The sequence below is a fragment of the Taudactylus pleione genome, unplaced genomic scaffold, assembly GCF_031769625.1.
Source record: "Taudactylus pleione unplaced genomic scaffold, aTauple2 ptg000078l, whole genome shotgun sequence".
Classification (NCBI taxonomy): Eukaryota; Metazoa; Chordata; class Amphibia; order Anura; family Myobatrachidae; genus Taudactylus; species Taudactylus pleione.
The window spans coordinates 2,837,761-2,862,999 of NW_028284480.1; the positions used below are offsets into that span (position 1 = coordinate 2,837,761).

Genomic DNA, 25,239 nt, shown 5'->3' on the forward strand with positions numbered 1-25,239 from the left:
TGTTTTTTACATAAAATTATGCAGAAACTGCAGTTTCTACATAATTTTATGTATTGTAGTTAGGTACTAAAAGCACAATGCAGGAGATGTCACAGAAAAAATAAATAGCTAAGTAGCACTTCAGATTGCAGTCCCACATTATTATCTGACTCCTATGTACTATAAACTCTTTTCAGAGTTTAGTCCAGTAGTTTACACCATCTGAAGATGGTGTAAACTACTGTATGCCTATGGAGGCTCCAGGAGCAGGAGAGAGATCTTCCGATCTCTCCCCGGCAGCCCCCAGCCGGCTCCGGCAGCTGACACTTCTGTGAAAGACTTTTCCAGTTTGCCGGGAATATAACTCACAGGGACAGCGGTTACTGCAACGGCTGTACTTGTGAGTTCCCAATTGTACATATTAGCGGGAATATTTTCATTACAAAATTAAAATACCCCCAGAGATATGAATAGATAATAATCTCGGCAGGTCCGCGATTATTAGTACATAGACCCCTAAATCTGTTTGGAGAATTGGTTTCCCCTCTTTTAAACAGTAAGTCATTCTCAATGCATAAATGCCACCATGGTTTCTGTGTCAATTAGATGATATAAAGAACAGGAGACCTTACAGTATGCCTCTGTTTAATTCCTAATTTATTTGACATTCTTGATTAAGCCTATTAGTGCTTTCACACTAACGGGTATTTTTATTAGTATGTGTTGATAATAGGCTTTGGCCGGATTCAGTTTTGTCCTGAAACATTCCGGCGGCTTTGTGCAATACATCTTAGGAGGCTGCTTGTGCTCGCAGTCTGTGGAGGTGTGAGCAGAATCAGTCTACTGTAATAAATGTGTAATGCGAGCTGCCCACGTCTCATGTGTAATTGACTCTGACCCTTGAGGACATATTTATTATTACTTGCGGCTAGCCCCTGATATCAAATATTCCTTATCACCGCAATTCATAGCAATAAGGAATCTTTGATCTCCGTAATGTAACTTCCTGAGTCAACGGGACAGAAACTCCGAAATCCCATCCCAGTGCTCAGTAAAAAGTAGGTGATTGCATATGCTTGGTATGAACATGCCCCTTTAAGCAATGCACTGCTGTGATTGCGTTGGAAAGTCGCAATGTGGTGTGGCCATGCCACCTTCCTACAATGGCCTGGGTTTTCTCATGGCATAGGCTGCAGCAGACCTGGGAGATGGTGCTAAAGGATGCAGATAGGGACTTAGGAAGATATCTCATATATCTTCCTATGTATCTAGTACTGCCATACTGAGATCCTTCATAAATAGGCCCATACATGTTTTGCATGGGGAAGCTTTTTTACTGGTGGTAGAAGCCCCTTGATAGATACCGAGAAGCCCTATTTTTGGTGAAAACATTTCTTTTCGACTGAGATGTGGGCCTTCTCCTTTTAGAAAATATACCCACTAACAATAGACGTTGTTTGTCAATACATTACAGAACTCAAGTTATAAAATATCTCTTTTTTTGTTTCTAGAGATGATCAGTCAACCTTGGGCTCAGTAATGAGCATGGGGCAAACGGAGAGTGTCCGATCCTGGGTAGGATCATCAGCCAGTTGGGCTTCACCTTCTGGAGGCAGTATGTGTGGACGCTTGTCAAGACAGTCAACATCTGAAACCAATTTACGGTAAATAATTGTATTAATCTCTGTAAAAGTGTTAGATCCTGATAAATTATTGTGATCTGCTTAGATGAGAATAGCAGCTAGAGAAACCAGGTGATATTATCTAATAAATTGATCTGTTATTTCAGGATATGGTATATTAACATGTAGGTATACTAAGATATCTAGGATTGATTCTCATAATTCCCTGCTGCAACAAAATGTAAGATAATAATTTATAGAACTGAGCACTAATCATGTCTTAGGGGTCTATTCATCAAGGTAAAAATACCCCCTGTGATAATTAAGGATTGAACTCGCTGCAAGTTCAATCCTAGTATTGGAGGCATTCATCATGCCTCCAATACTTAATTATCACTTCCAAAAAGCTGCTCCATTTGCGGAGACAGCTTTTTCGGAAAAAGGGGACATTTTTCCTGCATCACTGTCTCTTCGCAGCCTGGTTTGAAGCTCTGCACGTGCAGCTTGAAGACAGTCCGTGAAAAGACAGTGAAGCAGCAGGAGGATTCCAGCCCCCACTCCCCCCCGTGCGCTCACCTGCTCCTCTTGTCGCTCCCCATCGCTGGTCCCCGGCCGACCCCGCACATCTGTCCTCTGCCCCCCACAGAGCTGCAGCTGCCGCAGGAGTCACAGACTCCCTCTGACACCATGCAGCGCTAGTCCCCCTCCACCGCTGCTGTGCCCTCTCCCTTGCTCCCGGCTAACTGGAGGAGAGCTCTGGGAGCCTGGAGGCAGCATCAGGAAGGAAAGAGGACACAGCAGGGAGGGATCTTTTCAGATCCCTCTGCTGTATCGGATGCTGTACGCCATCTCAGGGTGGTGTACAGCATCACTGTCAAGTTCCGAAAAAAAATGCTTAATGAATTCCATAATTTCTACATCCCTCTCCTAGTATGACAACTGTGGAAATTATCGGGAGACAATTGTAACCAGGAGATTTCAGTGATATCTCCTGCATTACATTGACCTGGCCTGATTCAGAGATGAACGCTTATGCAAAAATATGCTAATGCTAGTAAAGATCACCCGAGCACAAAGACGTCCACTGCTGCCTTCTTACCTGCGTACGAAGACACATACTGTACCTGCGTAAATATTGGTAACATCGAAGCACATCGGCAGCCATTTTAACACTATAATTCAAATTCAAATTGACTATATTATCAATGAAAAACTTAACTGTGGATATTAAAGCTGACTCTTAGGCATAATTTGGCCCTGACCTGAACAAAATAACACCATTTGGGCAGGGAGCTACAGATGTATCCTCATGCACCTATCCTTCTTGTGCCATATACAGTATAGAGAGACGCCTGGTGCCACTTAGATGCTCTGCCATGAGTAGCGATTCCTGTGCTTGAGTACTTTTCCAGAATTTTGTGTATTAATTTGTTAATACCTGTAGAATATTGAGTAGCTAATAGTGTACTAAGGGCCTGATTCATCAAGGATCGCAATTGCTATGCTGCGCATAGGCAGTTTTGCAACTGGGATTCTGGCAGATATGGTAATGCACAGGAGGCATCACGCCTCATGTGCATTACTTATCTGAGCTGCGTTGTCCAACACAGCATCGGATACTCTGCGGGAACATCGGCCGGCTAAGGTGACCCATGGAGTCACGCAAACCGGCCACTGCAGATGAAAGGAAGAGACCAGGAAATCCTCGTCAGCCAACAGAGATCCTGGTCTCTTCCCTCCCCCCATCGCCGCTCCCTCCCCACCCACAAACGGCAGCAGACTGTCAATCAATGACAGTCTGCTGCCAGTCTTCATGCGGGGTTAGGTGCCTGCGCAGATTTCCAATCATCAGGAATCTGTATTCAGCACTAGTGTGCACTGCTGAATAAGCCCTAAGTACTGTACTTCATATTTATGTTGTAATAGAATTGGTATAAAGAAGCAGATTAAGAGGCAGATTTTAATAAAAAATTGCATGGAGCAGCTAAATCACAAAGTCTGTGGCGCACCAAATGGGACAATTTGGCGCAATTTTAGGATAGGTGTATGTAGATACATACTTATCTAGGGGTCCAAGACATTGGTGGTGGAAAGAAGACTACCATGATTTAAAGCATTGCCTCTGCTAAATCACTCTTTAATTACTTATGCAAAATTGAACTGTTATTTACATCTAGCTGACAGCTTCTGGTGCTCTTGCTTGGACGCTCCAAGCGGCAGACTGCAGCTATAACAGCCCCCTGGAGCATCCTGAGCATGCTCCAGGCAGCACTGCTGTTTTGGTTGCTGGTGGCCCCACCCCGTGGCATGACATCATGTGCTGAGGAGGAGTAGCCGGCATCAGGCACTGTAACTCAAAGTTACGAAACTGCCTCTAACCACATCATACTCTACTATTAATCTTTCACCCAGCAAATGGCAACTACCTACCTGACATATATATTTCTGATGTCTTCTTGACTCTGATCTGTTACCACATTCTGGGCGAGATGCACTAACAGCTCGCAGTACTTACCGCCGGACACCGTCTCCCTGCTGATCGCATATGCACTAACATATGCAATCAGCAGCACAAAGGACAGCTCTTTCCGATAAGAGCTGTCCTTTGCGATCTGCCCTGCGCCGTGGACTTCCAGGGCTTATGACCTGGGAGTCCATCTGCGCATGCGCAGAGTGATGCGACGGCCACGGGGCATGCTGGGAGGGATCCGATCAGATCAGATCCCTCATAGTAGAGCAATGCGATAGAAGCCCATGGGCTTCTGGGCCTGATTCAGAGCCGGACGCTATTTGCGCTCGCTCGTTCAGAAAAAGGGGCTGGCTATTTAAATGAACCGTTCGCTCTTTGCGGTCTGTTCACGCCTCTATGTCTGAACGAGCGAACAAAACATGCGAACGTAATTTTGAAAAAAACGTCCCCTGGCCGCTCGCATCATACGTCATGTCCGCTATTTATTAGATTAATTGAGTACATCGAAAGGCGTCTGAACTGCTCGCTATTCTTGTGGTTGGTTTTTCCTACCACAATCATGCGAGCAGTTCTGATTATAAAACAACCAAGTGACGTGGTCAATGACGCTGCTTTGTTAATTATGCACACCCTTAAAACGCCCATTTTGACCTTTAAGCATGCCTGCGTTCGGATCTCCACTCCCCGTTTTCGAGCACCTTCCCCTGTTACCACCCACAAACGCCTCTTTCTGTCACTCAAAATAGCAGGCATTCGCTATTTAGCGAGCACGCGATTTTCGGCCGCACTGACTGGTTCGCGCATGCGTATTAAAATCCGTACGCATGCGCAGTTGTGCGAACATCGGTAGGAACGAACGAGCGGCCGCTTACGAGCGGCTCTGAATCAGGCCCTCTATACGGTAACGCCATCTAAAGCTGGCGTTACCCTCCGCATCGGAGCCCAGCGGCCAGGAGATTGATGCATACGGAGAATGCGGTAAACAGGGGTTTTACCACATTTTCCGTTTAGTGCATCCTGGCACCTGTCTGTCAAATACATCTGAGAAACATTTTCAGGATACACATATATCTCATACAAGACACTTAAAAACTTGAATTTGTGCACTAAATCTAAATATATGCCCTTATGGTGAGTTATATTCCTTTCTGCAGCCAGAATGCCCCTATCCATATCATCATCATCATCATCATTAATGCTTATTTGCCCCAGCCTGTTCTTGATGATCTGCAAACTGGCATATTTATGTATATACACACTCTGCATAGCTCACAATTCTGTATCACATGCTCAACACCCCCCTGATAAACTTCAGCCACAAGTGGAGATGGGACTGTGTTGCGTATGACTCAGAATCACCTGTACTTACATACACTCAGCTCTGGAGCATGTATAGTATGAAAACACACAAGATCCATCTACAAAACTTCCTTGAATTCAACCCTGCATCTGCCTCATTGACTAGCAGTTCCCTTCTTACTGGTGTTCCTCTAAAGAGGCTTTCACCCATCCACCCTTTTGGTTGCCTGTGCTTTACCAAAGTAATTTCAAATAATTCTAATGCATACAATTCCATTAACACAATTGCATCAATGTATCTCATGTGTCTTAATATATCTCCCAGTTCAACCAAGATCTCTCTATCTGCCATCTACACACATCACCTCCTACCATCCCTGGTTACATGCTAATTTTCAGGCTGTACTTACTCTGTGGAATACTATCCCTCTCACAACAAGGCATTCTCCTAGTTCCAAATCTGCAAGTGTTCCCTGAAAACTCCATAAGCCATTCACCTACTTAACAAAACACTTACATCATACTTGCCTACTCTCCTGGAACATCCAGGAGACTCCTGAATATCAGGAGGCTCTCCCAGATGCCTGGAAAAGCAGGAAAGTCTACCAGAGCCCCCTTGCAGCTGCTTGCGGCTACCCTTGGACTTCGACTTCCCGAGTGAAGTTGGGTGTCCGAGCAGCTTGATGAAGTGATTAATGCTGAATTGTGTCTTCGTGGCACTGCCACCTACTTTACAATGCTGGTATGATGATACCTGGTATGATGCTGGTACAATGCTGGTATGATGATACAATCAAATAATAGCGCTCCCCCCCACATCACCATTTGTTCCACTTCAGCCCCCCCACGTAGCCAACCTGACTACCCCATTTGAGAGGGGGCAGCCAGAAAGTCAGTAAGTATGAATTACATTACATTGTACACTAACAACATTTTGACCAAAACCAACATTGCAGGTTGACTGGATTAGCATCTTTATCCATTGCAATCTAGCTTGAATATTATGCAGTAAGCGGCCCTTAACCTACTTGCTGACTCTCCCTGAATGTCAGAAAGACTCCTTGAAATAGTGCTGATCTCCCTGAAGAGTCTGCAACTATCTCTGGGGCCGAGCTAGATGTGTGCAACACAGTGATGATGTTATCACTCCCCACCCACCATTTAGGAAACACTAGGGAGAAAAATAAGGAGTATATGTGCTCTCCAGCACATTGATAGCTACATGAATGTCTGTGTGTCCAAGGATGTGTGATGAATAACAGGTGATTTGTGCCCAAGGAAGTGTTTGATTTACTGGTGATGTGTGCTCTATTACAGGGCATGTGTGCTGCACACTGGTTTCCATGAGAATTAATATACATCTGAAACAATGGTAATAACTGTGGAGAATAAAATAGAATCCTGAAATAATAATAAGCTCAAAGGAGTAGGTGAGAGTGAACTTCTTGAAAGTAGTGACATTCATGGGATTGTCCAGTGGCATACGGATAAGAAAGGTCAGAGGAGGAGAAGTGTTACCTAGGAAGTGGGATGAGGGCCCTGGGGAATAGTAGATGACTGCAACACAAAGGCAAATATGACAGAAGGACAGATAGAGTCTATCACAAAGGAGAAAAAGGAGAGGGAGGGTTCAGGGAGTAGGCCTTTGATGGACCTAGAAAGTTCAGTAGGGGGGGAGAGAAGTACTTTTACTTTGCCACCTTGTCAGTTGCCAAGATTAGGGGTGTAGGAGAGTGAGAGGTCCCCAAATGAGAGGAGAGAGCAGGGGAGGGAAATGGTATCAGACAGGGAGAGACACATTTCAGAAATGACGAGAAGGTTGAGGGGGACAGAGATAAACCAGTCATGGCTAAAAGCCAGTGTGTTACACACCCATCTGGCATTCCAAAGAGCACAGGAGAAGCTGACGGAGTGATGATGGAGAATGGGAATGAGGTTAAAAACAGCACTCTGGCAATTGGGGGAAAATTTTTGTATCCAGGAGTTTGTATGCAGCATTTGAGTGCAGGTAAATCATTTGTGAAACTTACAACATTTTTTGGGGAGATTAGGTATGTCTGCTGCTATAAAAACCTGTCTGCCACCAAATTAGTATTTCTCAACCTTTAAGTCTTATGTTTGCTTATTATAACATTATGAAGATTATATGAAAATAGTAAGAGGTCATTGAGTACTACAGTATGTGAGCCCATGCAATGATTGCAGAGACTTACAAAGTACTCAATGAAACTAGTGGCAAACTCTATTTTTGCTACAAACATCCATTATAACATACACATTCAGGTGGCTGGATTTCCATCTAAAGCAGCTTATTTCTGCATTGTAACTGTTTAGTACATATCCTTGTCTGGGAATACATGCTGCACTTAAAATGCATGCACGTTTGAAGAGCAATGAAAGGTGAATAGCGTTGGATGTATTCATGGAAGGCTTTCAATTTTATTACTAGGAAATCACCATAAATATCTATACTATACGAAGAAATCAAGAGAAACCATGTGCCTGTTCAGAGTTATTTCTCAGTGAAAATGATTTGTGAGGCTTGAAATCCAATTTCCCAGTTTAGACTTTAAGACTTTGTTGACAAATGCCTAATGATGCCATGAACAGAAAAGTATCTAAGTTGAAACTTAAAAGTTATTTTTACTATGCTATCAGTCAGAGCCAGCATGACAAATACAGCACCATATCCTCTGTAAGCTCCTAAATAAGGCTTTAGCCCCACTCAGATACATAGGGATAATTGTTATGTGCTTGGAATAGTCACACTAAACTTAAGAACAGATCTCTTCTGTCATAACATTTAACTATTTCTGTTTTATCTTTGTCTCCAAGTTTATGTAATATTTAAGTAATACGTAGCTATGTTGCATCTACAAAGCCATGTAGCCAATTTGGAGTCATATATTAAAGATACTCATATTTTACAAAAAACTTTAGGATTAACGTGGAAATAAGGATGGGGATTTTTAACCCTTGATGTATGAGCACTATTTACACATATCCCAGACGAAGCAGGTATGGAAGCTGTATGCACCTACTTAGGATGTAACACTTATGGCTCATATGGGTGGCATGACTTTGTATTAGATGCTATTTTGTTTATTTTAACTCACAATTATTTTTGGTTTGAATTCACGTATTATTTACAGGCATTGGGCATCGCCATGGGGATGTTGTTTGCATCTAGTTTTGTGAATATTTATATGGGTCGCTTCGAAACTGAGTACATCTGGAGCGACCCATTTAGAGATAACCTGGTCCTCTATGGCCGTTATATAGATGATTTATTTATTATTTGGGAAGGAGGCCATGAGATAGCACTTCAGTTTGTTGAATATCTTAACACCAAAACACTTTTCACTATGAGCACATCGACTTTCTGGATGTGGTCTTCTCCATTAGTGATGTTTTCATATCATCCAATCATGTTAAGACAGTGGGGAAAGGCAGCTATTTGCACTATACAAGTGGACATCATCGTCCATGGATAAATAACATCCTTAAAATGCAACTAGTAAGACTCAGAAGGAATTGTCATTTACAGGAAGATTTTAGGCTACAAATGAAAGTTATGTTATCTAATTTTAAAGAACAAGGATATCATGATAAACTACTTTTTAGAAGCAAAAGACTTGCTCTTTTTATTAGTAGATCCACTTTACTACATGTACAGGGACCAGAAGATAAACCATATAATAATGAGCCGAAAGAAATATCCAGTTCTCTGCAGCTCCACAAGAATTTACCCTCCCTCTGCTTTAGAAAAAACAATCGATGTCCGTCTACTATGGATGGTGCATTTATCCCCTTCATTTCTAAATGTAATAACAAATCAATGAAAATCAAAAATATTGTAAAGTCCAACTATAGCAAGATTCTGTTCTGTCCAGCTGCTTACGAGCACAACCAGATATCTTTAAAAAGAATCAGAATATAAAAAGTATATTAGCTCCCAGCAAATTAAGAACTATTATTATTATTACATTTCATTTATATGGTGCACAAGTGGTCCGCAGCACTGTACATACTTCAACAGTAGACAGTACATGGTACACAGAACATTACATTAAAATACAGTACCAAGAGCATAAACAGAGCACAAGTAACAATTAGACCTACAATTCTCAGTACACAATACAGCTAGGAAGGTGAAGGCTCATACTGAATTGCTAGAGAAAAGGGCTGTAAGACAGTAGGGAGGAGGACCCTGCTCCTAGGAGCTTATCCCTTCAGAGCCCACTTCTACATGGTTACCATCTAAACCTCCTGGATGCTATCGTAAAAACTCCATATGTGAGATTTATTTATTTGTGCATGTATTTATTATTGTTGTTTTGTATCTTATTTATGTATAGAATTCTTTATATTAAATATATTTTATTAAAAGCCACATACATATATAATTACTTTTGAACACATATATATCGATCCAATTATCATACAGTATATAAGATTCCACTGAGCGCAGTCTCTTTGTCTATGTGTATCTATTGTGTTAGACCAGCTAGCACCTGGTCATACCTGACATGCAGCCAGTTGTAGTACTTTAAATACATACTAGTGCTGGGATTTGGGATTAGTTCCCTGTTTTGTTTGGTATAGATAAAAAATGTATAGACCAGGGCTTAGGGCCAGTTCAAGACAGGCTTAAACAATGTTTAGTCCAGGGGTCCTGGCTGACACCAGACAAGCAAAATCCAGAAAACAAGCCAAGGTCAGAATGAGAGAGAGAAGTAATATTCAGCAACAATCCGAGTAAGAAATAGAGAAACATAACAGAACATTTCAGGTTCAACTTCCCCTAATGTAGGAACTACTATATAACCAGCACAGAAGGGAAGGCACAAAGTCAATTTAAGCAATCAGGGACTAATGGGGCTATGACCTGGCTCTCGACAATTCAGTACTCATGGTGCCTGCAGAGATCAGAACAGCCTTAGAATTATAAGAGGATGCTGTAGGCCATTTCAATGGCAATTGGTCAGGCAACCAGAAGAGCTGCAACGACACCTCGGCAGGATAACACCTTGCAGAGATGATTGAAGATTCTTACACTACTTAGAAATTTAGCATGTCTTAAATTGCTCATGAGACGTTATGTGAGAATGTTATTTATGTGTCATGTATGTGTTTAAAAGTTTTTTTCACTGTCAGAACTGTGCTAGAAAAGTGGAAGGGGCAAAATGATGGATCACAGAATGAAGCACAAATTTTGCACTGCAGAATTCAGAGTCCAAATGTACTCTTAAAGTTATTCACCTCCCTAAAAAAACAAAACCACATAAACAGACAATGAATTGTAGTGCAAAGCTTGCATTGTGAGCAGCACTACAGTTTATTCTAGGAGATCATCACGTCCACCATGACTTCATACTCAGACCCTGGGTAAGGTGTGACTATTGGCTACATCTGAGGTTTTTATAGTACACCTTCGAAAGCTGTTTTAATGTTAGGATTTTTAATACTGTTTATCTCTCTCTCTCTCTCTCTCTCTCTCTCTCTCTCTCTCTCTCTCTCTCTCTCTCTATATATATATATATATATATATAAAAAGTCCCCAATTTAGGGTTCTGTCTGTTTGTTCGGGTAATCTTTTGGATGCATTTTGATGGGGCTTTAATGATTCTATACAGCATTGGTCGAGGAAGGTTTAGGTGTATGAACCATTCATCTGTGACAAAAGGGAGCCAAGAAGTGACAATTTTAGTAAAGCAAGTGATATAAAAAAATCTTGCACCAAGCTGCTGTATAGGAGCAGGCCAGGGTGCTGAAACAGCTAGATAGCACCTGAAACTGAGGCTTAGAATGAAGCAATCACACAAAAAAATGTGCTGCTGTGTAAGTGACTGACTGCTGCTGCAGGGCCATGGGCTGTGCTCTAAATTGGCTCTCTGAGACAGTGAGAGCCATTCAGAGATAGCAATGTGCCCTGTTGCTTAGAGGCAGCCTAGCAAGGGGAGGGAGTCAGGGATTGAGCAGGGGCACGTCTGAGGCAGACAGAGCATGAAAGACAGCCTCCAAAGAACCCATGAAGATGCCCTGATGCAGACACAGTATCCAGGAAGGAGTCAAGAGAGGCACAGCTATCAGCAATTAAAAAACAAAACATATATGCCCTGATGCAGACACGGTAGCAATGAGGGAGCCTGGGAGGCATAGCTATCAGGAATTTTTTTTAAAAAAACAAGCAACCATTGGAACACCATTGAGTGGTAAAAACATAGTTGCCATGCAGACACAGTAGCCAGGAAGGAGCCAGGGGAGGTACAGCTATCAGGATTTAAAAAAAAACCAAAACAATCATTCTGAACACCATCGAATGGTAAAAAACATTACAATCAGGACAAAAACATTGATGGTTAGAAACCATTATATTCAAATTTCCAGCCCTACGCTCAACCTGCAGGCAGGCTCCAGCTTCCACTCCTCCACTGTGAAGTGCTCCCTCTCCAGTGTGATGTTCCCACTGAGTCACACGCCCTCGGTGAACAGGGTGCATCTCCAATGGAAGTTAGTGCACAGGCGCAATGTCAAGGATGCTCAACAGGAAGCCCATGAAATGCAGGGTGCATTGTGCAAAGAGGACATTGCTCATCTTCATGTTCGGCAGCCAGAGAGGGGTGTAAATGGAGACTGCGGAAATATACACAGGTGCCCCAGCCCCGGGGACATGCTGCTGATAATGCTTATGGTAGCTGTAATACAAATCTCTCATCCATGATCCTCTTGCCCTTCCCAGCACATCCCAGTAACCAGACCCCAGCCAGCTGCAGGGCAGCAACAGTGGGGATTTGGGTGGCAGAAGTGAGAATCAGGGGGTTGTGGTGTGATGCAAGGGGCTGTGATAAGAAACAGTAGTAAGAAGCAGGGGCCTGTGGTGAGATGCAAGGAGCTGTGGTAATATATATAGGATGCTGTGGTGAAATGGAGGGGGCACTAGTAAGAGGCAGGAGGCTGTTGTGAAATGCACGGGGCTGTGGTGAAATGCAGGGGGAGTGAGTGGGAAGCAGGAGGCTGTTGTGAAATGCAGGGGGCTGTGGTGACATGACTTATGTTATGAGATGCAGGGGGCTGTGGAAAAATGAAATTGCTCCTGTGCGAATGCCAGAATGGGTCGCTAGTTTAATAAAAAGTTCTTACATTGCAAAATTAGCTTTTAACATGGCTGCATTTGGTGCAAGGATGTCATTGAAGCATTTACAGAGACTAGTCCAGATGGAATCCTTTGAAGAAGTCCAGTTTGTCAGATAAGCTATATAAATATAACAGCAAGATAATGAGGTTAGGGTGAAGATGTGATAAGAGGCTTTGCTTTGAACCAAGTATTATTTAAGCTTTGCAAACTATTCTTAGTTGTCACAGTAAAAGAAAATCTGCAATGGTCATAGCTGGCCAATAATTCTCTCTTAGTCCATGCATCAACTATAAAGCAAGATGTTCTACCGTAGGCATGACTGTGCACAGAAAAAAATACATTTGTGGACCTGCAGTCACTTACTTGTTGTCACGGGCAGCCGGAGCTACTGTGACTGCAAGATGCTGTTGTTCCCAAAGGCAGCTGGGAGGAGCATGACAGCTGCAGCAGCCAGGGCCAGATTATACTGTAGGCAGGGCGACAGGGGTGGTCATCTTGGGGCCCCCACACATAGGGGACCCCACACACTGTCCCCGGCCGCTGGCCACATGCCCCAGATCAGGCCCAGCGAAAAAGGTTGATCGCGATCTACTGGAAGCTCGCGAAGCTCCTGCCGGTAGATTGTGACCAACTTACTTAAGGTAGGAAAAATGAGGTGGCTCACAAGTGCTATTAGGATCATTTTATGCAGAGGACCCTTAACTTCCTCTGTAGTAGATTTCCTATATTTTTCAACAGATTAAATAGATAATAGAGAAAAGCCGTGATACATCCATATAGTCAATTCCTTTTTCTCAATACTTCATCTGCATCAGCAGACTCACCACAAATCAATGGGATGCATACATCAAAAGGTATCTTTAATCTTCGTTATATGTACTGAGTACCATATGGCAACCCCAAAGGTATGTAACTCACCAATTAATAAGCCGCTACTTTCATAAAAAGGTTTCTTTTCCAACTGGATAGGCTTGTCACAGACGGACACTCTGACGTATTTCCAAAGGGAACCAGACCAATTCAAGTTCAAGTAGAAAAGGGTTCCTTTGTATCCCAAAAAAGGTATTTATGCACATATACCAATTATAAAAAGACAAAAAAAACCCCAATAATACAGCATCCCCATAAGAATATGGTTTGTTACTATTTGTTTTCTTCTATTCCTTTGGAACTGTGAACATATTCCTCTCACCAGTCATATCCCGGGAATAGGAATGGGACATGGAACTATTCTCCAGATAGATGTAAAGCCAATAGTAGATAAAGGTACATCCAAACCAGGGGGTCATCCATATAACTAATGCATTTCGGAATATATTTCCTTCCTCAGGGTGTAGAGGAAGGAAATATATTCCAAAACGCGTTGGTGTATATGTATACATACAACTTTTATCAATAGGGGCCTCAACATGTTTGTTGCCCAGGGGCCCCCACAGACCTTAATCCGGCCCTGGCAGCAGCTACCCCTCAGCCATATCCGGGTGTACTGTATGAGAAACTGCCTCATTCAATTCGGACCACTGTGGCCAGATGAGGAGTGTAGATGTAGACAAAGCTCCAAATGCTCCTAAAAGTAAAACAAAACATCGGTCTGGCCTCTGCGGGGTATCGGTCTGGCTGTTGGGGTTTCCAGGTACTCAATAAACCCCCTGCTGGTGTTATGCCAGTAAAACTTCATGCCTTCACTAGTGCAATATAAACCTGTATAAAGCTTCAAAGGTCAGCGAGGGAAATAGTCTTAATTTATGTAGCATATTCGTGTACTAAAATATTTTATGGGAGAGCAACACAAATAAAACCTGTTTCTTTATATGTACTATAGGTGAAAAAGCATGTGCACTCACGCCCCAACTCTGCCCAAGGTTTCCTATTGTATACAATAAGTTTTTGCGCCACTCCTGACACGCCCATACTGACCCCTAAATCCATATACTCATTCATAACAAACAGGTGGTTTTTTGTGAAATGAGTTGAAGAAGAGCATTTGCACAATAATAAATAAGCCAACTTACTGTGTCCTGTGCAGCAGTTTTACAGACATTAAAGGGGCATAATCATAAAAAGTGTTTTCATTTGCATTGAAAACTAGCTTAAAAGAAATAGGCATCTATTTATTAAGCAGTGTTAGGAGACAGAGTGAAAAGTGATAAAAAAGTGATAAGGTGCCAGCCAATCAGCTCCCAACTGTCATTTTTCAAACACAGCCTGTGAGATGACAGTTGGGAGCTGATTGGCTGGTACCTTATCACTTTCTTATCACTTTTCACTCTGTCTCCTAACACTGTTTAGTAAATAGACCCCATAGACTCCAACATTTGTTCTTAAAGACTATTAAATATGCTATAATGTTAGTAGCCCCCCCAAAATAATTAGTGAATAGACTTTTATGCAGTGTCTGAAAAGTGTAACTTTACATTAACATTAACACTTTTTACAATATAATGGGGTTATTATACTGCATGGGGAACGTCACTGTTGTGTAAAAGTGAGTACAGGATTGAAGCCTTTGTTCAAGTTTTTAGTAGAAGTTAATTTTCAACACTTAAGTGTACAGTCCCTAAGATGGGTGAAACATACTTTCCTGCTTTTTTGAGATCCCAGATGTGAGGTCCAAGGGGAAAATGTATGTGAAGGTGACAACATGAAGTCACCATGGCCCCACTCTTACTGGGTTATCAAGGATCCAGGAGAGTGGCCAGGAGAACTTTCCACAATCCCAGGAGAACTCCCCGAAAATAGGCTATCATGGAGTAAAATTATCTGCCTTTTCCAAGTGAACTTTAACAATAAAGTCTACACTTTTACATGAAACAGCTGTAGCTATAAACTAGACAGATTGTCCACCACAGTGTCAATAACATATATTTTCATTGTGCTACCACAGGTTACTGTACTTTATCACTAATTAGTTAGTAGATGTATTTATAGCTGCATTAAGCTGGCATCACTTTCTTTGCAATAACCTCACAGCCCATGCACTTATCTTTCACCACAGACATTTTATTCTGTAACACAACAATATTTAGAGAAAACAGAACCTATTTCAGGTTTATTTCTGAGCAGAAAGAACTGTTTTTAAGTTGATTTCTTTTACATAACCATTTTAAAGCTGCACCACTGAGCGAGCAATATGAGCTTATATTGTTCCACACTCTACCTGGAGCCCGTTTCTGTGTAGTCTCTCAGCCTCAGCTAAATACCTGGAGTGTGTGACCTTTAGCAGGATGGTATGAGAAGTCGCAGTTACAGTTATTACGGTATCTTATTGCTCCTTCCTCTCTCACTCCTATTCTGTAGCTGTTTGAAAGTTGTAAATTGAAATGTAAGATAGCTTTAAAATGAGGACTACAGTATTTCAGTAATAATTTAATTAAAAATAATTGCCATATTGTAGCAGTGGTGTGGCTATATATTACACAGTTGAGACTAAATTACATTTTTATAAAGCAGTATGTGACTATTCATTTTCTCAATATGTGTCTATATAGTACTATCGCAAAGGAGCCACCAATCAAAGATTAAATGGAGGGTGACATTTTTTAAAGCTGCAATCCCCATTTAAAATTAATACCTTCTTCAATCATTAACAATTAAGTCATTCAGTCAATTGAAATAGTGAATTTAACTGTATTGGAAACATTATACACTCTAACCTCTCCCTTTTGCATTTTTTGTGCCTGGTTACAGTAAGCCAGATTACATTTAGCTTTCCTGAAAATCCGCATTGGAAGTGAACACGTTCTTTATATTTCTTGATCAGCTTATGTTGTATCTCTCCATTCTACAGAAAATCCAGCTGGCAAATTTGTTTTCTTTCTCATGAAAATGTGTGCATGTGGTTTCCAGTGTGCTGTTCCTGGCTCATTTTCATAAACCTACTTCATTCCACTTGCAGATTATAAATCATTTTTCATTTCACATGCAGCCCTAACTGAAAATAGTTGGAAATAAATTATGATAAACAATCTTTTTCAGAACAGCTTTTTCCTGCATCATACAAAAAAAGAATACAAATCAGAGATCATTAGAAATTCAATATTTCTTGCTAATAATGTGAAATCACAATGATAGAAGATCATATCTAAATGTTTTATACTTTCCTCCCAAAACCTGGCTCATTACCATCTCAGTAAGACAAGTTTATATATTGCACAGCACATACAGTATGTGTTGCACACACCATAGTAAGTTTATATATTACACAGCACATATGTGTTGCACACATCTCGTAAGTTTACATATTACACAGCACATATGTGTTGCACACACCTCAGTAAGTTTATAAGCTGCACAGCACATATGTGTTGCACATACATCAGTAAGTTTATATATTACACAGCACATATGTATTGCACACACCTCAGTAAGTTTATATATTGCACAGCATATATGTGTTGCACATACATCAGTAAGTTTACATATTACACAGCATATATGTGTTGCACATACATCAATTAGTTTATATATTACACAGCATATATGTGTTGCACATACATCAATAAGTTTACATATTACACAGCATATAGGTGTTGCACACACCTCAGTAAGTTTATATATTGCACAGCATGTGTGTGTTGCACACATCTCGTAAGCTTACATATTACACAGCATATACAGTCAGGTCCATAAATATTGGGACATTGACAGAATTTTCATATTTTGGCCTCTATTCACCACCACAATGGCTTTGAAATGAAACAAACAAGATGTTCTTTAACTGCAGACTTTCAGTTTTAATTTGAGGGTAATTACATCCAAATCACGTGAATGGTGTAGGAATTACAACAGTTTCTATATGTGCCTCCCACTTTTTAAGGGGCCAAAAGTAATGGGACTATCAACTCAAAAGCTATTTCATGGACAGGTGTGGGCTATTCCCTCATTATTTCATTATCAATTAAGCAGGTAAAAGGTCTGGAGTTGATTCTAAGTGTGACATTTGCATTTGGAATCAGTTGCTGTTGACTCTCAATATGAGATCCAAAGAGCTGTCACTATCAGTGAAGCAAGCCATAAGTAGGCTAAAAAATCATAACAAGCCCATCAGAGAGATAGCAAAAACATTAGGTGTGACCAAATCAACTGTTTGGAACATTCTTAAAGAGAAAGAACGCACCGGAGAGCTCAGCAACACCAAAAGACACGGAAGACCACGGAAAACAACTGTGGTGGATGACAAAAGAATTATTTCCCTGGTGAAGAAAAACCCCTTCACAACAGTTGGCCAAATCAAGAACACTCTGCAGGAGGTAGGTGTCAAAGTCAACAATCAAGATAAGACTTCACAATGAGTGAATATAGAGGGTTCACCACAAGATGTAAAGCATTGGTGAGCCACAAAAACAGGAAGACCAGATTAGAGTTTGCCAAACAACATCTAAAAAAGCCATTACAGTTCTGGAACAACATCCTATGGACAGATGAGACAAAGATCAACTTGTACCAGAGTGATGGGAAGAGAAGAGTATGGAGAAGGAAAGGAACTGCTCATGATCCAAAACATACCATCTCATCAGTGAAGCATGGTGGTGGTAGTGTCATGGCGTGGGCATGTATGGCTGCCAATGGAACTGGTCCCCTTGTATTTATTGATGATGTGACTGCTGACAAAAGCAGCAGAATGAATTCTGAAGTGTTTCGGGCAATATTATATGCTCATATTCAGTCAAATGCTTCAGAACTCATTGGACGCGCTTCACAGTGCAGATGGACAATGACCCCAAGCATACTGCAAAAGCAACCAAAGAGTTTGTTAAGGCTAAAATGTGGAATGTTATGCAATGGCCAAGTCAATCCCCTGACCTGAATCCGATTGAGCATGCATTTCACTTGATGAAGACAAAACTGAAGGGAAAATGCCCCAAGAACAAGCAGGAACTGAAGACATTTGCAGTAGAGGCCTGGCAGAGCATCACCAGGGATGAAACCCAGCGTCTGGTGATGTCTATCTGTTCCAGACTTCAGGCTGTAATTGCCTGCAAAGGATTTGCAACAAAGTATTAAAAAGTGAAAGTTAGATTTAGGATTGTTTAGTTTTGTCCCATTACTTTTGGCCCCTTAAAAAGTGGGAGGCACATATAGAAACCGTTGTAATTCCTACACCGTTCACCTGATTTGGATGTAATTACCCTCAAATTAAAACTGAAAGTCTGCAGTTAAAGCACATCTTGTTTGTTTTATTTCAAAGCCATTGTGGTGGTGAATAGAGGCCAAAATATGAAAATTCTGTCAATGTCCCAATATTTATGGACCTGACTGTATGTGTTGCACACGCCTCAGTAAGTTTATATATTGCACAGCATATGTGTTGCACACACCTCAGTAAGTTTATATATTGCACAGCACATATGTGTTGCACTCACCTCAGTGAGTTTATATATTACACAGCACGTATGTGTTGCACACATCTCAGTACATTTATAGATTGTGTTGCACTCTTGTGTTATGTACTCTTAGCTTCTCCATTCATATTATATTTATCTGTCTAGTATTCTCATGTAATAAATTTCCCCAAATATGCCATGATATTGATTTAATACGCCCACATTTAATAGAGATCTCATAATCCAATAACAGTCCATACAATATTTTAATAGTAGAGATGAGCGGGTTGGTCTTACTCGGGTTATGTTTGGATCTCAAAAACAGCATCCTATTGGCTATCCGGCTCCCACATTTTTTGAATAGCCAATAAGATAAGTCAGGACTTACACTAATTTGGCAAAAAGAACTGAGTCAAAGCCGAACTGCTCATCTCTAATTAACAGTGCCGCTGACCCCACATTACATTAATAGTCCCCACATTTAATAAACTTTGACTGTTACTTTTAAGCCCTTACATAACATTATTTCCACACTCCAGTCTACTGCAATTTTTAAACATTTTGTTATTATATAAATAGTGTATACTTCCCAAGATTGTATCTTTCCAAATTGGAACATTGTGTGGAGCACGCACAAAAATATGGACATGGTCATGCTAGAAATGCTTGTACATACAGTTGGGAGCTATGATAGTGTTTCGGTAAAAATTGTCACTTGTCTGTATTTTTTTTATATGTGCAAGGGTCTGTAAAAATGAATCCTACTATATGTTATCATGTCACTATTTGTGTACAAATACTGCTTAAAAGAAAGCTTATGGCGCTGCATGCCATAATGGCAGTAATTATGTAATGCTTGCATTTCACTGTACCAGGGAGCAGATGGCATGATCAAGGTTTTCTTAGCTAAATGTACAAATTTATATTTTGTAAACAAATGCATAAAGCGAAACGTAATGTTGGAAAATATATATAAATAAGCGTTATGGGGAGGTGGCATTTACAGGAGCCTTCCTTGGTTATCGGTTGGCCACAAAGCTGCTTTCTACCTACACTGGCCAAAGTAAAATATTCAGTATTACTTCACAATACACTAGGCCACAGGTTCTCAAACTTGGTCCTTGAGACTCCAAACAGTGCATGTTTTCCAGGTCTCCTCACAGATTCACAATTAATTAGCTCCAACTGATCTTCTGATCATTCTTTAGAATGTAAGCTCTTACGAGCAGGGCCTCTACCCTCTTGTGCTTCTCCTTACTTTACTTTTATCTACTTCTTACCCCCCACCAGGGCACCTAACACTTGGTTGCTTACGCTCTATTGCATATGTAGGTGTTATGGTCACTAATGTAGCAATGTATATTATCCTTGTCCTATATTGTATTGCTCTGTAAGTCACTTGTCAAATTATTTGTTTATGTACTTTGTAAGGCGCTGTGAAACACTTGTGGCACCATATAAATAAAGGATAATAATGTGGATCTTTTAAAATGTAAGGGATACACCTGTGCACCTGCTGGGTGACCTGGAAAACGTGACCTGTGTGGGGTCCTAAGGACCGAGTTTGAGAACCACTGCGCTAGACATTACTGAATCATCTAAACCAGTGTTTCCCGAATCCCAATCTCATTCCTTAGGGAGCACTAAAGCTGGCCACACACTAGACCAACTTACATCCAACCATCCAACTAGTTGATTGGCTGGAATGAAAATCTGGTAACATATGGGAGTAAATGATGATCAGCAATTTGCTCCTAAATGCCAGAAAACAGATGAAAATGGACGTTCAGACAAGTTTGTTAAATGTTTGATCTAAACTATTTGTTCAAATAGTTTTTGTCCATTTTCCAGCATTTGGGAGCAAATTGCTGATTGTCATTTGCTTTCTACCAGACTTTCTTTCCAACCAATCAACAAGTTGGATGGTTGGATGTAAGTTGCTCTAGTGTGTGGCCAGCTTAACAGTGCTTGTTTGTTTTCCAGATCTCCCCACAGAATCACAAGTGAAATAATTAGCTCCACCCGTGGATCTTTTAAAATGTACAGTATCAGCCAGTAATGACTACACCTGCGCACCGACTAGGAAACATGGAAACCATGCACTGTTAGTGCTCCCTCAGAAAATAATTTAGTATATACTCATCTAAACTAAAGGTCACATATACAATGTTGTTTGGCAAATACGTATGTAACTTCAGACCCAATATATTTAATGTAAACACTTGTTTGAAAGCTCACATTATTTTATTAGTGAGTAATCCTTTAAAAATGGCTAGAATAGCAGAAAGTAAGTGCATGATATTACAATACATACAATAAATAGTTTATTTTTTGGTTTGTTAAAGTGAGTGTGCACAATGGGCCTCATTTATAGATAGGTAAATATGAAATTTGGGGGATTAATTTATGTGCATTTGCAGACCCTCCAACATGACCCGATCCATTACAGGTACAAAATACTCTGCTCCTGGACTTCCCTTTTCATTTATGATTGCAGACACCTGTGTACAATCACAAATTAGGTGGGAAGTCCAGGAGCAGAGCGTTTTGTACCTAATGGACAGGGTCATGTTACAGGGTAGGCATTGTCCATATTACATAAATGATCAGTAGTAACACACACGTGTAACACAGGTGAGGACTTGGTGCCTGTAACCCATAGCAGCCAGTCAGAGCTGTGCTCTTATTAAGCTAGTGTCCCTCTTGCTCCCTAAGCAGTGTTTCTAACCATTGGAAATTATTGTTAGAGTAGTCTGCATATGTTTGCTTTTTTTAATTTAAGACACCATTTTTATTTCCTCACACCTTGTCCTCATCTTCCAATCATGTTTCTGGTGTGCTTAAATAAGTAAAATAAAAACACTTGCAGCCCATATGTATGGTATGGAGGCCTGTTACTTAAGATTCCATAAATGCAGGGGCGCCACAAGGATGGGGGCTCCCATTGGAGCCATGCAGTAGTGATTATGCTGAGCAGGAAAGTGGTTGTGTGGTCACAACCCAGCTAGGCTGCGTGCAAATTATAAGGGCCCTAAAAAGCAGCCAAAACTGTGACCATGATTCCCTACCCTCCAACATGACCCCTCCCATCAGGTACAAAATGCTCTGCTCTTGGACTTCCCACCTAATTTATGATTGCAATCGCCTGTGTTGAGCTAGTTAATTGATGAAAAAAGGTGTTTCACCAGAGCTGGCTGCAATAATCAATTAAGAAGAAAGTCCAGGAGTAAAGAATTTTGTACCTAATGGAATGGATCATGTTGGAGGGTCTGCATTTGTGTTTAGTGCATGCATGCTAAAAGTTTCTGCACCTAGATTTGTGCATATTTTAGTTTAGTGAGGCAGAACATGGGGGAAACAATAGTAGATTGAGTACTCAGGGCATGGTCAAGTAAGCATAGGTTGTGCCCTGGAAATGCAACATAATTAGGCTTGGATCCATCAGCAGGAATAACTCTTAAGCTGGCCACACACTAGACCAACTTTCATCCAACCTGCCAACTAATTGATTGGTTGGAATAAAAATCTGGTAAGGTATGGGAGTAAATAATGATCAGCAATTTGCTCCTAAATGCCAGAAAACAGATGAAAATGGTTGTCAGACAAGTTTGTTAAATGTTTGATCAAAACAATTTGTTCAAACAACAGATTTTGTCCAATTTCCGGCATTTGGGAGTAAATTGCTGATTGTCATGTGCTTTCATCCCTTACCAGATTTTCATTCCAACCAATCAACTAGTTGGATGGTTGGATGTAAGTTGGTCTATTGTGTGGCCAGCTTTAGGAGATGTGTCTTTTGTGGGTACTGCAAACCTGGTGTATAGATACACACTGATGATGATGACACCGGCAGCACTATCTAGACACTATTCACTGGCTGTTTGCCTACTGAACCCAGAATCGGCAAAAGAGCTGAGTGACCATTGAAACCAGGAAGTAGTTGGGCCCAGCCAAATGAGCATGTCCATGGCCCAACATGTTCCTTTTAAGAAGCCTTGTGCTGCCTTGAACCAGCAGTCCACAATCTCTGGTGGTATGTGTATGCCTCCCAACAAGCCGGGGTACTGGCCCTTCCAGCTGATAGTACTGCACCCATTAGTAAGATGTCTATAAGGTATTGGATTTTTAAAAGGGTAATCAAAAAATATGAGAGTGATTAGATTTAATGACACTCTATATGAAAAAATAGACTTTTAAAATGAATCCTAGCACTACTTATCCACTTTTCTTTCTGATGTACTATAAATGACTTTTAAATACATTATTCGTGATACAAATAGTTTGGTATGTCTATCAGATTTTGCATTTCTACTAACACTTTCAGGCAACAGCTCTATGGAGCTCTTGTTCAGTGTAACTACACACATTTTTATATATCATGCAGAAATACTACTGTTTTGAGCTTGGACAAATCTTATGATATTGTAGGTACAATATGAGACAGAAACTTTATGCAAATTTTTGAAGAGCCATTGTCTAGGTGTTTTGGCACGGAGATCAATAACAATAAAATCCTCACGTAGAGCTTCATTCATCACAATATGAAGTTAAATCACCAATATAATATGAAGTTAAATAACCAATATAAATATATGTCCATCTGTTAGAATCCCTATAACATATAGTTGTTTTTATTCAGTTATTTCCCGTAGCTCTGCTGGATACAAAATATGAATGCATTATACATTTATTATGTTGGGTAGTCAGAAACTTGCTGTACTCTGATGTCATGTTTTTGAAAATAGCCTGTATTTTACCGAACTATACTATTTTGTAATATGGCTAAAATAAAATACATTTCAATGTTTTTCAGGAACAGCGATAGTAACGATCAGGATGCCAGCAGACCAAGTTCTTCCTTAAGTTCTGGGGCAAAGGGTTATGGCAATAACACCTCATGTTCAGAAAATGAGAACACCAGAAGTACACTGGGACTTAACACCGGAGACTTAACACCAACACTTGCGAGAACATGGTCATCACCAGTAGAAGACAAGTTCTCACGTTCTTCATCTGCTCTCTCTGAGTTCATAGATGAGGTGAGAAAGAAAAGGGCTTCAGAAAAAGATCAAGCATCGCTAGTTATTGAGGAGACATCTTCTTTGCCTATTTACCGCACAACTGGTGCATCTTCTCTAAGACGACGGTCACACCTTAATGATGATGATGATGAAGATTTCTCACTTGCATTGAGGAAATTTTCAGATGAAAAGCCTTTGGCAAGCCAAGGATTAACCCGCTCATCCAGCCTCCGATGTTTACCATCTGAAAAATCTGATCCTACCCTATCACCTGCTGTAAAGCGCATGGCAAAATTTGGCTCTTGTGAATCTCTTCACCAATCATCGGATAATGTAGGTCTCAAGCAGGCCTCCTCTGCATTAGGAGCAGATAGTGTTCTTTCAGTAAGGCTAAGGCCCCGGAGACCATGTTTGGAAACACCAGTGGAAGAAGCTGCAGAAAATGATTTTGCAAAACAACCACTTGTTTTCCAAAACAAGAGGTTTTCCAATTTGGCTGATAATGGAAATGATGAAAGCTCATCAAACTGGAAGGTTCCCAGTCTCAGCTATGAAAGGAAGTTACTGGATGATACAGATGACATCCTCCCTGCTCTTAGAAGGTCACAATCAACTCAAAGTTTATCCAAATTTTCCAGAGATAGAAGGGATGGTCAGCGACCACTCAGTGTCCACTTTGGTGATCTCCCTTCACATGAATCAAGCATTTCAAAAGGGGGTTTAAAAAGTGCTTTAAAGAAAAGTTCAAGCATTAATGAAGATTTGGGAAACCTATCAGATTCATCATCATCTTCTGGTTCTGTTATTTCTTGCAAAAGTGCAGATAGCATTAAAAGTCGGCCTCGTGCTCAAAGACTGGATGGAGAAGGTTTTTCTGGGAAAATGTTTACATCTGAAATTCAACAGGAAAATAAGAGACCTGAAGCGGAAGGCAAAGAAGATGATGTAAATAGCATAATGATGAAATATCTTCGGAAAATTGATGAAGAACAAGGTAAAGAGAGTCTAAATCTGGTTTTAGAGTGCTTCTAATATATTCCAGTGTTAATGGCAGCTTCTCACCATCACAACTATTTTCTGAATTAGCTGGTTTAGAATTAGACTACATTTTTAGGTCATGTAAAGATAAAATTGCAATATTGTAGCTTATATAAAGATTAAGATGGTGTTACTATCATGGTATAAAGCTGAATTGAAGATCGCATCCCTATTAAATAAAAAAAAATTGGGGACTGCAGTAAAGTACGTTAGGCTCCTTTCAAGCCTAAACCTATGTACACTAAATAATAGGTAACATTCCATAAACTGTGACCATTTTAGCTATTTCATTATTTATTTACATAGTATCTACATATGACACGTGGACTTTACTTTGGTATGCTACTGT

General features: G+C 40.6%; 1 protein-coding gene across 1 annotated transcript in view; it reads left to right on the plus strand.

The window, feature by feature from the left end:
* The window catches only part of MYO18B (myosin XVIIIB), a 586,172-nt gene that overhangs the window by 545,721 nt on the left and 15,212 nt on the right, over window positions 1–25,239 (plus strand). The window contains exons 42-43 of the mRNA XM_088467895.1: window positions 1,491–1,643; window positions 23,645–24,846. Of these exons, the coding sequence (XP_088324021.1) occupies window positions 1,491–1,643; window positions 23,645–24,846 (1,355 nt within the window). The remainder of the gene's footprint in view (window positions 1–1,490; window positions 1,644–23,644; window positions 24,847–25,239) is intronic.